The 16,007-nt window shown below is 34.2% G+C and overlaps 1 protein-coding gene across 1 annotated transcript in view; it reads left to right on the top strand.

Annotated features, from left to right (window-relative positions):
- Positions 1–16,007, top strand: part of DTX4 (deltex E3 ubiquitin ligase 4) — a 443,998-nt gene that overhangs the window by 329,864 nt on the left and 98,127 nt on the right. The window contains exon 5 of the mRNA XM_044084062.1: positions 14,684–14,745. Coding sequence (XP_043939997.1) covers positions 14,684–14,745 — 62 coding nt within the window. The remainder of the gene's footprint in view (positions 1–14,683; positions 14,746–16,007) is intronic.

Here is a 16,007-nt window from a genome sequence, read left to right as displayed (position 1 = left end):
AATTGAAAAGCAAACAAATCTGTTCGGGGAAAAATATAAAAAATAAAAAACGTACAATAAGCTGGTTGTGTAAGTGTGCACACCCTTAAACTAATACTTTGTTAAAGCACCTTTTGATTTAATTAAGCATTCAGTCTTCTTGGGTACACACCTACCATCAATTTAAGAGACTCTGATTAACACCAAATAAAGTTCAGCTGTCCTAGTAGGCTTTTCCTGACATTTACTCAGTTGCCTGCTACAGCAAAAGCCATGGTTCGCAGGCAGCTTACAAAGCATCAAAGGGATCTAATTGTTGAAAGGTATCTGTCAGGAGAAGGGTACAAAAAAATTTCCACAGCATTGGATATACCATGGAGCACAGTGAAGTCGGTCATCAAAAAGTTGAGAAAATAAGGGGCAGAGCCTAGATGGCCAACTGATAGCAGCAACTTTTCTGAGCTCCACAAGTTTATACTAGAAAACAGGAAAATAATTAATTTTTATAAACAAATCTAGAAAAATATTATAAATGAACTTCTAAACTATAAGATTACCAACTTTGAAGGGAATACTTCGAAATGTTCCTGTCAAATTAACCTGAAGGCTACTTTAATTGTGTGGAAATAAATAACTCTAAGAACTCCCATTCAGACACCACTCTGAAAAAAAATTCAACTGATGTCTGCTACTCTACATGATTTATCTTTGAAAATTGACAGGTTCACTGAAGATCTAGAAAACCTTAAAGAAAATTGCCAAAAACAATTTGATGTCTTTATGGAAATTCTTCACAACAACAAACAAAACTATCAGATATTGAAACTTCACTCAATGACATAGATGGGAGACTTAAAGAAGATGAATACCAATGTTAATTTCTTCTGCAACAGAACAATCGGCTAATTAGTAAAGTAGATGATCTTGAGAATAGGGAAAGAAGAACAAACATAAGGATCTTTGGTCTTCCAGAAAAATCCGAAGGTGAGGTTATCTTCTTGGCTACCTGAAATTCTAGATCTGAAAGAAGGACTATCTACTGGAATAAAGAGAGCACACAGGGCTACTGGAAAACCATCACCTTCATCAAATACACCTCGGAGATCCATTGTGGTAAAATTTCTATCATTTATGGACAAAGAAATGGTTCTTAGGTCTGCATGGAGGAAAAGCCCATTTACTTACAAACAATGTCAAATAAGATTTGACAGTGACTACTCTTCAAGGGTACTAGAACTAAGAAAGAAAACCTGGCCCCTGGTGAAACTCCTCAAGGAAAATAAAATAAGGACTCAGCTTGTCTATCCTGCCAAAATCAGAATTTTTTACAACAATGACATGAGAACCTTCAATAATCTTGAGGAAGCATCTTCTTTAATTAAAAACAGCAATATAATTTCAATTCCAGAAGAAATGGAATGGTCAACAATTTCTACTTTGAAGAGATCCTCTGGAAAAAAAAAAAAAAACTAAGAACTGAACTCAAAAATCTAGATACCACTAAATCTCTCAAAGCTTCTACTAAGGTATGATCTCATATTTAAACCTTTAAAGTACCTTTCACTTCACTTTCTTTCCCAACACACTGATTTACATATTTCATGCATCTAGATTTTGCATACATCATGAAGTCATGTTATCTATTCCTGACATATTTAAAAAAAAAAAAAGAATAACATTTTCACAAACTCGGGATTATTATTCATATTTATTTATGTAGTGATATTTGCTGCTTTATTTATCTTTAAATTTTTATTTATATAGACTTGGTAGCTTCTGCAGTGTTCACTTTCTTTAAATATAGGATTGCTGTATTTATTATCTCAAGATGTTTCTTTATAGGGACAAATTTCATCTTTTGACTTATTTATTTATGACAAATGTTTAATTCTAAACGTATTGTTTAATCTATTAAAGGCTTCTTGGTTAAACAGTAAGACGAGATAAATCCACTTAGTAGCGGTGTAAAATTCCGAGAAGCCGTTTGTTGTCAATCTTTTACTTAACTTAGCCACGAGCTCCTTAAATACGCCTTCACTAGACTGTTTTGCCTTTAAACACATAAATCATCTTATTATTTCTATTAATTAGAACACATTGCATGTTCAGAATCCTGATCCTATCACTTCAGTTGACATGACAACCAAATCAAACCAAACGTCCACTTCACTTGAAACACATGATCGCACTGAATGAATCACAAATCACATATCATGTTTCCCAGTACACTGTCTGACTTTATATTACACTACACAGTTACTTACATTTTTCCTGTTCTGGATTTAAACTGGCGAACAAAGCTCTAAGCCTGTAATGCTCATTTTTTTAAAAAAGAGACATAGTACAGTGGAAATCACGAATGCTTTCAGTTCTGTCATGGTGTGAACTAGCTCACACTTTTAAACAGCAAGAGGGCTGAACTACAATCTAAAACTAGTAATGTTTTTTTTCCTTCTTATTATTATTTAAAGACCTACAGCCTCGTTTATTCCAAAACTTTTTTTTAAATGTTTAATTTAACTCTCTTGAACAGGAGCTTAACTGGCTGTAGCTTTTTCTGTCCACGGAGTCAATTCCTTGCACTAAAAGCTACTTATAGTGGTGATTATATAGTAGAATAAAATCCCAGTTACTAACAAATTATTACATTTTTTTTAAAGGCATCACATCACAATTCATAATGTGAGCTGCTATTTGTTATAGGAGCAAACACCTTTCAAAACTGTTCATTGATAATTCCGTTTTACTACATGCAATGCAAAATTTAAAGTCCTGTGCATTTTGCTAAGTGTTTTTTTACTGAGAGTGAACTCCCTTATGTAAACTGAAGCAAGCTCAGAATGAATGTCATGCACTAAACCTTGGAACTGACAACTGATTTAGTTACAGTGTTCACTTAAAAAAAATTTTTGATTCAGTAAAGCTAATTAATTGTCATTTAATAAGATTACTTTGTACAGTTTTCACTAATTTTGTTATCACTCAGTAATACTGTTGTGATACCTTTGTTTGCCTCAATATGATCTTGTGCAAAAACATGTTTTATGTATACAATAGCAATTTCTCATTAACAGAAGCAAATAATTATCATATTAATTACATTCTTGCTCTCCCATCACAGTGCTTTATAGTTTACATTGTCATTGTCATGTTGTCTGCACATATCTATTATTGCCCTTTTTGTAGTCTAGATATGTATGCTGGATTTTGGGTCATCTTATACAATACAATATGTTTGACATATAAGGGAAACCAGATCAATACTTATTGAAATTATTAGCTTAGAAAATATCTTTCTTGATCATAAAAATCTATATAAATGATTTTGTAATCTGCAGTTGTTCTATTACTAAACAGCTGTAATGGGCTATAATCAACCCATAGGATTATTGTAATTTTGTGATGACTCTTTGTTATTAAATACTTAAATTTGCATAGAGTAGGATATGTTAGATTTACGTAAAAATTCTAATCATATTTTAAGCACAATATACTAAAACCTATAGGCTGTATATAATACAGTTTTCATTCATATTTGAACTAGGAACATATTAATCTTCTGTTCTTCTCAGATTCATAAGGAATAGCTATTTCTGCTTATCAGTTTTATTTTAATAATAGTATTATCATTACAATTAAGCGACTTTCAACCTAGAAATATGCCTTGTTCATGAAATAAGGATGCATTGTTAACAACAAACAGTTAATCTGTTGTGGATTGTTTATTGTATTGTCTCAAATAACTAGTCCACGACAAGTATTTAAACTTGCATTACATTATAGAGTGTAGAAATTAACAACTAATATATAAATTATTCAAAGTTTCACTTACTGTAAAATAAATAATACCCATGATTAAAGAAAGCTATATTAATACATAAAAAGACACTAACTTAGAAATATACTAACAAACATTTAATTAGAATTATTACTAACTTTACAATATCATTATTTCTGTAATTTAAGTTCAAAAAGTTTCACAAAAGTAATAATGTATAGAAAGGAATATCTATGTATGCACTCTGTAATCTTTTTGTTTGGAGAAAAACATATAAACTCTAATTACTTTGTAAATTTAGAACTAATTGTAGATGTTTGATTAATCTTTCATACTAAATTTATACTAATGATATTTCCTAAAGAATTGTTAGTATTATTACTAACTCCAATTATAAGTAAGATATCTTCAGGATACTAAATTTGGAGCTCAGAGTCATTTGAGATTTTTTCAATCTTATTGAAAGATTTGAGGGAAAATCTGATTGAACATACTTGTTCTCTCAGATTAGGAGGGTTTTTCACTCCATGTTTGTTAAAAAGGTTATTAAACTCACCATTTACTTGGTTAAAAATGTTTATCTATATGTTCTTTATTTTTTCTCTTCTTTATTGGCCCTTTTTGAAACGTATTTCAGACTATCTAATGGGCAAACTCAGTCAAATTGTATTACACATCAACAATATATTTCTACAAACCTTCAGTGTAGAAAGAATTCTAACAGTGTCTCTAATCATAACTTACATCATAAAAACATATAAAATGACAGCTTTAACCTTACTTTCCTTAAATATTAATGGTCTAAATAATCCAATGAAAAGATCAAATTTATTAAGATAGTTAAAATTACATAAAGCGCAAGTCATATTTTTACAAGAATCTCACTTTAAACTAATGATAATTTCATCTGGAGGACAAATTACTACTTAATACTATCTCATTCATATACAAAAACAAAACAAAAAAAATTAGAGGAGTCTTTATACTTTGGAGGAAAAATGTAACTAATCCCCAGATCATTTATAATTATGAGGATAAAGAACAATTGTAATAATACGATTTCATAACAGAATTTGGACACTGGTAAATATATACTGGGTACCTGGTATAGGGTTATCATGTTTAATTAACAAGGTGTATAAGGGCAATTTAATAATAGTAGGGGACTTTAATTGCATTCTAGATCATTTAGAGACCACTAACAAAAGAAATCTTCATCTTACTTCCATAGGGAAATATCTTAAGAAGTGAAGTGAAAATTTAAAACTAATTGATACATATAGGTACAAAGAATATAATTCATTATATTCTCACCAAGATTTCAGATTTAACACCCAAACAAGAATAGATAAAATTTTTATATCCCAGGATTTAGATATGAAAATAACACATTTTTCCATAATCCCATGTCCTTTCTCAGACCACGACTCACTAATACTTACATTTCAAATAGATTTTAAAAGATCAATCTATGCACTGAGAATCCCTGCTTATATCACTAAAGTAAAACAATTCAAGCCTTGGTTAGTTTCAGAAAGCCAATATTTTTAGACACCAATCACACTGAGAATACAAGCATTGTAATTCTATGGGGACACTTTAAAGGCATTTCTATATGGTAGAATCCTAACTTGGTTCAAAAATAAAACAAAAAATGGGAATCAGGTTTGCATAACATTAAAAAAAAAAATATAGAAATTAATAACAATACTGGTGATACAAGGGGTTCGCTTAACAAAATAAGAGAAATTGAGGAATTAAATAAAAAATACAATGAAATTTTAGCTCACAAAACAAATTTAGCATTAGAAAAATTAAAACACACTTCATATTCAGTTTCCCCAAAACATGTACACAATCTAGCAATGAGAATAAGAAGGCAAAACATGGAAAATAACATTACAAATATAATCCATGAAGGGAAAAATAAGAAAAAAGTATCCGATGTAAATGATATTCTTGATGCCTTTAAATTTCACTATGCTGAACATTATCTGTATAACAACAATAAATCCAACTTCTTAGATATAGATACAAATCTTACTAAAATAAAAAAAAATACCTGAAAAATTAAAAACTGATACTGGAAAACAAATCTCCCTCAAAGAAATGACCAAAAAAATCAAAGAGAGCAAAAACAATAAAGCTCCAGGCATTGATGGAATAATAATGGGACAATGTAAAATATTTCCATATTCAGCAATTTCTCTATTTTATAAAACCTTAAATGAAATACATTCTCAAAATATAATCCCACCCTCTTGGAGGTATTCATTAATCACACCATAAAAAAGGAAAATAAAGATCCCAGTCTTTGCAGCTCATACAGACCAATCTCATTACTCAATAATGATTATAAAATATTCATGTCTATCTTGGTTAACAGAATTAAAAAATCTCTGATTCAAGTCATAAATGAAGATCAAACAGGATTTATTTATAATAGACATACTTATGACAATATTCAAAGAATTTTAACTCTTATTGACGTAATAAACAGAGATAATTTAGAAGCTCTCATAATTGCATTAGATATAGAAAAAGCCTTTGATTCATTGAAATGGGATTATCTTTTTAAAATTTTAGAACTTTGAGTTTCCCCCACATTTCATTAATCTGATAAAAAACATATATAAAATAATCTTGCCTATGTAAAACTGGGACCATTTACCTCTGAAGCCATTGAAATAACTAAGGGTACTAAACAAGGTTGTCCTATGTCTCCCATCTTATTTGCCCTATCAACAGAATTATTTGCATCAATAATTCGTTGTGACTTTAAAATAAAAAAACTTAAGCAAATATACAATCAGTTTCTCACCAGAATTATACTTTTTGCTGATGATATACTCCTCACCTTACCTGTTTCAGAAGAATCTATACAGGAGTTGGGCTTACAAGTGGGAAAGTTTTTTCTCAATTCAGGCCTTTGTTTTAGTAAATCCAAATCAAGTCACATGTTACTGAATAGGAAAGGTGATTTCCATTTAAATACAAATCATATAATTGGTAGAAGAGTCTCCTCTTTAGAATACCTTTTGATTATTATATCTGAAAATATTAGTTCAACTTTAACCTTCAACTATAATAAGATTTTAAACACTGTTGCTTCCATGAATCGTTTGACTATTTGAAGTCATTTGGGCAAGATATATGGCAAGCTACATGGTGCACCATTGAGATATTTTTTGTTACTTGAACTGTTTGCTATCTTCAAGGTGCTTCACTCGCAAGGATTATCTGCTACGCTGTTTGTTTGAATTGTTTTTTCCGAGCGAGACATGGCAGCTGATTCCATTACAATAACGGATATGGACAACTTGAGACCTGAAAAGGCACTACATTTGAACCACATCATGGAAATGACATTGAATCCATTACTAAAGTTGACAGCCAAAGATTTATCGGATGCTACTTCCACTGATGCCAACCATAAGCATAATATGGACGTAATTATGCTTACAAGGCGTCTAGAGAACTTGTTACACAAATTGAAAAGTGTGCAATGGCAACGATTGCACATGGAAGCATGTTTAAGCTTCCGACTTGTGCCCAGGGGTCTACGGATCCTAAAGATGCCGACATACGGCACAACATACCCGGAGCTACTTGGTAAGTGGCAAAAATTGAATCTGGAAACAAGTTTTTCGTACATGAGACTACTAATAGAACATTTCTCCACATCGGAAGATACTCTTACAATAGAGATAAAAAAGATAGAATCCGAAGTGGCCAATCTACTAAATGATAATGAACTCGACACATTATATAGTGATTTAAAAACCATGTTACACACAATAGACAATAAGTCCCTCTCAGAAAAGAAAAAGAAACTAGAAAGGGACTTTGTCGATTTTCGCAAAGGTCAGGTATTCTCTTGGCCGAGGGAGAGGTTCACTGAACAGAATGCTAATTCCATTGGTCGGGCGGGACAGGTACATACCACGCGTCAATCCAAGGAGCCGTCAGTCACGAATAGTGGGACTCCACCCACAACCTCATCAACAGGAGTCAATAACAATACGGAGTCTCCGAATAATAATATGGTCACTGGGGATAACATCGGAGATACCATCACCAGTAAAAGGCAGACCACAACGGCAGCCCTTATACACGCCAATGGACATAGGTTGATTACAACGGCAGCAGAAATACACGCCAATTGTGAAGGAAATAAATCGAATAGAACTGTAACCTTAGATAAGGAGCACACAACTGAGGCTGTTGTGCGCAGGAAGACGCCAGTAAATGGCTCGGCCGTAGTATTCACAGGTAGTGACAATGAGGTTTTTGCTGAAACAGAGGGATATCCATCTTTTCCCTTACCCATCCACACACAGGAAGGAAGGAGATGGTCTCCACAGAACAAAGTGAGGAAGAGAAAATTTACGGAGGAAATATACGAGAGGCAGAAGAAAGCCCTGAAGTCAATCAGCAAGAACTAGTGGTAAATATTTCTAAATATGAACTTAATGAATTTGAAATGTCAATATTAAACAGAGGTCTGAATTTTATACCCTCTGACACAGCTGATGTCACTGATTTTATTATTGATATAAAGATGTTTACCAGAAATATTGCACTGAAAATGATGCATTCCAATGGTAATTTAGCCTTAGACAATACAGAGAGTATAAATGTATATAAAAAACCATCTGTTTTTATACCACCACTACATCCACTTCTAGATGTATTTGAGAGAGCTTGTGAAACTGATTTGATAAATTTATATCACAATAAGGATACAAAGACTGAATTTTTCAATATGTCCAGTGCAGAAAGAAAGGCTCTGTTCAATTTACAAAGGAATAAGGATATCATCATTAGACAGGCCGACAAAGGTGGAGCGGTCGTTATAATGGACAGAGATATGTACATGATGAAAATAGCCGATATGTTAGGAGACCAAGCCACATATAAGTTATTGGGAAGATATTCTTTAAATAACTTAATAAAGAAGTTTCACAGCCATCTTTATGACTTGCTATTGAGTAATGTGATTGATGAGAATTTGTATAAATATTTTTTAATAGAAGATCCACTCGTACCCACATTTAGAGGTCTCCCAAAAATTCATAAAAAGGTATCAGATCCCCCCCTTAGACCCATTATTTCCAGCAAAGGCTGGATAACAGAATCAATATCAATTTATTTGGACAAACAATTTAAACCGTTTGTCAATGAAGCAGAGCATATTTTGAGAGACACTCAGCAATTTTTGGAAAACTTAGCGCAATTTGATAAAAGGATGCCATTCGGTAAGGATGACATCCTTGTAACCTTAGATGTCAAATCCTTGTTTACTTGCATACCAAACAACATAGGCACTGAATATGTGAGGCTCTATCTCTTAGATAAAGGACTAACCAACAACAAGGTGATACAATTGCTGTTATTATTAGAAATGGTCCTAGAGAATAACATTTTGTCACATGAAGATAGTTATTTCTTGCAACTGAAGGGGGTAGCCATGGGCACCCCCTGTGCAAACTCCTATGCCAATTTGGTATTGGCCTACTGGGAGGATACGTACGTACTTAACAATACATCATATACTGAATTTATTAAATATTATGGTCGTTTTGTAGATGATGTGTTTTTTGTATGGGGGGGTAATGTAAAAGACCTACAGGACTTCGTGAAATATCTGAATGGCACTACTGATTTCCTAGTTTTTGAGGATTCACACTCTAATACTGAGATTGAATTTTTAGACGTAAGGATTATAAAAGGGCCACAAGGGATAGATACAGAAATATTCAGGAAATCGAGTTGGAGAAACAACCTGCTACACCGTGACAGCATGCATCCCAAACACATATATTCCAATATTGTTAAGAACCAGATATTGAGAACATCTAAGCTTACCACACAAGATTTGGTTTTCGAAGAACAGGAATCAGACATGGTCAACAAATTTACTGCTAGAGGATATAAAGAAAAGGAGGTAAAAGAAATAACCAGAACATGCAATAGCCTTAGAACACACGAAGGCAAACCATTCTTTCATAGGCTGACACATGAGAAAGAAGATACTCTCACTATGAGAAGTAAGAAAAATAGGTTAGTCATTCCATACACGAATAGGAATGGACAAGTAAAGAAAGTAATAGAGAACAACTGGAAGCTTCTATTAATGGATGATAAAATTAGAATGTTTATAGATGACAAACTAAGCATAGCCTATAAAAATATGAAATCTCTAAAAAGAATGCTATGCTATGAAAGAATTGGAAAGAATCCACCCCAGTCTCAAAGGAAAGGCACCTTTCCTTGTCGAACATGTAATCAATGCAAATATATAACTGACAAAGAACACTTCACACATCCCCACACTGGTCAGACTTACATATACAGAGGATATGCAGATTGCAAGACGAAAGATTTAATTTATGTTGCACAATGCACAACTTGTGATAAATTCTACATAGGTAAAACAAACAGGACACTTCGCGAACGAATCAGAGAACACATATACGCAGTAAACAAGGAGAATGACACCAATGCATTGGCACGGCATATAATGGAATATGGGTCTTCTCATAGTTTTAAATTTGGGGTCTTGGAGACAGTGACTAGGACCAATAGATTAGGTAACATCAAAAACTACACAGAAGAATTAGAGAATCGATGGATTTTAAGGCTACAAGCACATAAATTTGGACTTAATGAAAAAATTACCATAAAGCCGCATTTACTATCTAGACCATTAAAACATTGATATATACATATGATATGCGCTCTCCCCATACATTATAAGGTTTTTGACTTTTAAGTTTCATATAGTTGCAAAAGTTTATCATTAAGACATTAGAAGCATAACTTTTTACATTCTATATGTTTCAACATTGTTTTTAAGTTTGGAATATACATCAATTCTTGTTTTGATTTTAAATGCATTTTTCAAGAACTCTTAATATATTGATTTTAAACAAGATGCACTTGCACTTTAAATTGATATTGTCTTAATTGTTCTAATTGATTAAATGAATGTGTTAATTATGTTGATATTTAATGTACAAGTAAACGCTTGAACATAGAGGTCTGAAGAAGCGTCTTGTAGACGTGAAAGCGCTTACCATTTTTACCACAATAAAGAAATTGTTGCTTCCATGAATCGTTTGACTATTTGAAGTCATTTGGGCAAGATATATGGCAAGCTACATGGTGCACCATTGAGATATTTTTTGTTACTTGAACTGTTTGCTATCTTCAAGGTGCTTCACTCGCAAGGATTATCTGCTACGCCATCAGTAAATGATGCACAAGGAGACTGTAATAATGAAATGTACAGGTAAGTAGTACACATTATGTAGATAATTATACAATGAAAGTTAATTAACATGTAAAAATATGCAGGTTGATTGCAGAAACCAGGATATACAGGAAGAATCCTGTATTTCCTAGATGTGCATTTACAGTTGAATTACTACTTGGAAAGCACTAATGGCTTTAGAAAATCAGACTGTGTGCCACCTTTACAGGAAACAAGCAAGGGTTAGCTGTGAAAAAGCAAACTATTTCAAAATGGCACACACACTGCAATTAACGTTTGTTACAAGACTCATGGAAGGGTCTTGCAGGAAAGAGTCAGGCCCCATTCCACAAGAGGTAGTGCGGCTAACACTGCCTGCTTGAAAGGGTTAGTGCGTACGACATTTCAGAAACAGCCACCTGACCCATGGTTCAAACTTTCTGAAAGCACTACAGACTGCCCAAGCAGGTAGACAGCAAATGTTGGAGGTGTGATGAGGAAGAAAGAGGTATCTGGGAACATATTTTCTGGGATTGTAATGAGTTGGTAGACTTTAAATATTTCCTGCAGACTGCTCTGTCGGAGATGCTGGGTGAGCAAGTTGGAATTACTAGGAAAATGATTTTTTTGAGGTATGATACAAACTTGTCTAGACATACTAAGGCCTTGCTGAGTCTAATTATGATGGTTGCCAAAAGAGCAATTACTAGAAAATGGAAAACTCTAAACTCGCTTTACTAGAAGTAGTGAGGATAGTAACAGAGTTCAAACAAATGGAACTGGGATCTTTAGAAAAGGGTAGGAGCAAGTTACATAGGAAAACATGGGAACTGTGGGATCAGTACATGCAAAGAAGGAACACTGTTTAAAAGAAAACAGGATTTGAATGAGTTAGGTAATGGTTGACTAACATTGACTGGATATGCTAAAAGTGATATATAATGTTTTCAGCCACAGTTGTGTTGGTACGGTTTGAAATGAATAGTTTAAAACTTGAGACTGTGCCGCTATGATTTCCTGTCATTCATATAAATGTAACATGGCGTATGTCGTACATGACAATTTAGTAAAGATGTTTCTTGTTAAAAAAAAACAGAAAAACTACAGACTATATGTGGTAAGCTAAACAAGGGCTGGAATTGCTTCTAGTCTCCTGAGCAGTGAGCCAACCACCCTTCCTGAAATGTCCCACTTTGGAAAGCTTCCCCATAGTAATGACTGCAGAAGTGATCTACACACAGAAAATAACACATCTGCATAGATAACTTGCCAAAATATTAGGTGTTCAAGTATGATCACTGTTGTAGTCCTGGTTTCCTCCTCCAGCTTCTCTACTGCCCTAGCCACTAGGGGCTAGGGTGTGTAACCATTCACTCATTCCCCCTTAAGACCTATACTCTTGCCCCTGCCTCTCCTTTTTCAGGTTCCCTAAGCACGGCTGGAATTCTTGAGGTCACAGACTTCATCCCTGGGGTATTTCTTTCAGCACATAGTGTGGGCATGACTCTCCACTCCATGGGTTCTGAATGTTTTCAGTGGTAAGGCCAGTGCTCTCAGCTTCTTCAAAGTAATGTTGAGCTTTTGCTCCATTGGAACCCAATGATCTTTCAAACAAAAGGATTGGAGATGGACTTACAGCACACCACTTGAAGCTTAGAATGTAATGTCTTCAAATAAGGATAAATGAAGCTTGGTGTTGTGTACAAAACCAAAACTCTTGGTATTGTGAACACAGCCTCTGTGACATACAGGGATAAAGCCCTGACTATGTCACAGATTACCTGAGTTTTATTAGTGGTTCAGGGACTGGAAGGACTGGGGAGGGGTGTATGGCAGTGAAGAGCTGTGTCATCAACTCTCCATCCTGGAAAACAACTTGTATTTTTATGTGTGTTTGTACCACATGAGGAAGTGTCTGGTTGATGTGAAAGCGCTTGTTGGATTGAACAACAGTTTCCCTTTTCTGCATGGTTCCAGGTGTGTTTTGTTTTTGGGTTTGGTATTTTATTTGCACAACTGGATTTATTTGATAAGCTAGATTTGGTTTGAATGATTTACTTTTGTAGAAATGTGCTTAGATACTGGATCATGTGAGTAAAATACTACCCAGATCTCACTGCCAGAGCTGCTGAGTCACAGACTACTTTTCTCAACTTGTCTACAAACCTATAGTCCAAGTAAAGGTGTAGGGTGGACAAAGCCAGAGTTGTCATCTGTCCTAGTGATGCAGCAGATTCATTAATTCCAGGTCAACTTTATGATTCGTAAGTAAGCCCAGCCCATCATGTGGGGCCTTAAGTACTTTGCCAACACTGTAGAAGCTGGGACTGAGAGTCAGCAGTCAGCCACGTGTTTCATTACTCTCCTGAAAGTGATTTTCAACCACTTGTAATCTTTTTTTTTTGGTGAAGAGAGTTTTAGTGTGCCATTGATGCACCTCTTTCTTTACCCAAATAGTCTCCCTGAATGTGACAGAGGAATGGAATTACTGCTCAGTCACATCAGCATCAAGTTCCAAGGGGTAGTTATTGTAACCCCTAAAAATATTCTTTAAGGAAAATGGGGAATGACTAATTTTTCTAGCTGTATATGGTAAATGAGATGACTCGGATATTAATCTAAAAAGTCTACAAAAGTACTCACTCTCTTCCTCACTAAATGGCCTACAGCTTTAAGGGCCTGTAGCAGTTCTATTTACCTGTATCTATTCTGCCTGTTTTACTACACTGCATTATTTTTGTTTGAAAATGTCAGCAGCAGTGCTTGTACTGCTGAAGGTAACAGACATATCAGTAAATGTAATTAGAAGCGCCTGTCGTGTTGAAACCATGAGATGGTCCAAACAGTGTATGAAAGAATCTAACAGGACCATGGAAACATTTTCAGCTGTTCAACAGTACAACATAAACATTTCCTTCTTTGGTGAAATTAAGTGATTATGATTGGAAATACTTGATTTTAAAATAAAATTGACTTGTTTTTTGTCCTCTGTCTCTCCTGTTCTTTCACTGATGTAGAAGACGTATTTTTTTGTATCTCCTTGTACTGACTCTTCTGAGGTGGGAAACTTGATGAAAAAGTAAGAGATGGCTTCTATTTCTCATTGACTACCACTTCTCATAGATCCTTCCACAGCATGTTCAACAGCAGCTTCTTTATTAACTTTTTTATCCTTCAGAAGCTGGGACTGTACTTGAACTTTATCTTAGCTGCTACTTTAAATTTTGGCAAAACACTGATGGATTTCAAAGCAGTAAACTGCTGCTCAGTGGAAAAACAACCCTGAAATTACTTTGCCTACTACAGTCATACTATAACTTCTCAAGTGTGTACTTCTATGTAAAAAAATAATTTGTTTTAAAGTATTTACTAACCCTTTAAAGTCTAATAAAAACGACAGCTGTATGGAAAACAGCTGAATAACTAATGGCTCTGTAGCTGTGAGAAAAAAGATTTCCCATTAGGTAGTGTCAGCTTTATGTAGTGGCATCTGCCAGCCAACAACAGGTGATGGCTCAAAATGTGCATTACTTCATAAGAGGATGCTAATATTGCAAAAACTAGATCAATGGCATGCTGATAAAGAATATCCATATGTTATACTGCTGCCAGAGTCCTCCTTGAATAAAGACTACGAATGCTGATCTGATTATTACTTTCTTTACTTGCAGGCAAGACACCAGAGGAAGTTGTTAGAAAGTACATGCAGAAAGTGCGACAACCACCAGAGGAGGTAAGGACCGGTAACCATTTGAAGGCATGATAAACATTACCATTCTATGTCTCTTCCTCTGACAGACTAAGTTTTCATTTTGAATCATTTCCATTTGTCTGTTGTTAGTGCTACACACAACAGCAACACACCCATTCAGAGGTTATGTGCAGCAATGAGTCTGACTAGGCATCTTTGCAGCTACTGACTGTGGGTAAACACAAAGACACTTAGATTGACCAGTTGGTAGTGTGGGCATTTGCTCTGGGTGATGGTCACTGTTGAAGTGACACCCGACCCTGTGGGCAAAACGGGATGCCAGTGCTGGTTAGGTGTACAGCCTATCCCCAGTCCGGACAATTAATATAGTACACTATGCATGTTTTATCAGTATAGGTGTTTCATACAAAGCAAACAAGGATCATGAGATAGGAGGAAAAATTAACAGCTACAAAATCTTTAAGTTCAAAGAAAAAGGCAACTCATACATAAAACAGAAATTGCACTGCAGTGATGCCACAGTGCGATGCTGGAGTTAGTATATATAGTGGGGGTTGGGTCTGGTTTTATATGCTGCAGTTTAAAATTTAGTATGTTGAAATTACGTATTATGGGTTTCAGTCTTATGGGTTTCAGTCAAGTGACTTTTCAGTATTCTGAAATTTCAGTCTTATAGTCTCAGTCAAATGAGGTTTCGATCATATGACAGGGATCTATATATATATATATATATATATATATATATATATATATATATATATTTATTTATGTGTGTGTGTATATAAATATATATATGTATATATATATATATATATATATATGGATCCATATTAGGTCCTCGAAAAATCACTTACCAGAAGACGAGTTCACTGAGACCACATCGCCGACATAACACATCACCGACACACGTAAGTATAAGTACTGTGGAAAGGAATGTATTCCTGTTTAAGCAGTTAAACAAAAAAATACAAGAATGAACACCAAAATGAGCCAAACAGTGTATAAAGTCCACAATCCACTACGAAAAATACACTGCTACGGCTGAATTCTCTCACAGTCTTCTTTATTAAACAAATTCAACACACACTAAAGATTGACCTCTTTCTTCCCTATGCCCGGGGATTTCATCAGAATCTATTTCTCTCATTATTTTCCCCCTATAAATACCCTAATACAATTATGATATCATTCACTTCTCCAATTAACAAAAAGTAAAATACTTAAAGTGCAATGTGCTTCAATTTAAAAACTTCTATTATAAAAAATACTTAAAACATTATATT

The sequence above is a fragment of the Protopterus annectens genome, chromosome 9.part0 (genome assembly GCF_019279795.1).
Source record: "Protopterus annectens isolate FY-2018-M chromosome 9.part0, PAN1.0, whole genome shotgun sequence".
Lineage (NCBI taxonomy): Eukaryota > Metazoa > Chordata > Ceratodontiformes > Protopteridae > Protopterus > Protopterus annectens.
Note: the sequence above shows the minus strand (reverse complement) of the source record. Positions and strands in the feature narration are given on the sequence as shown.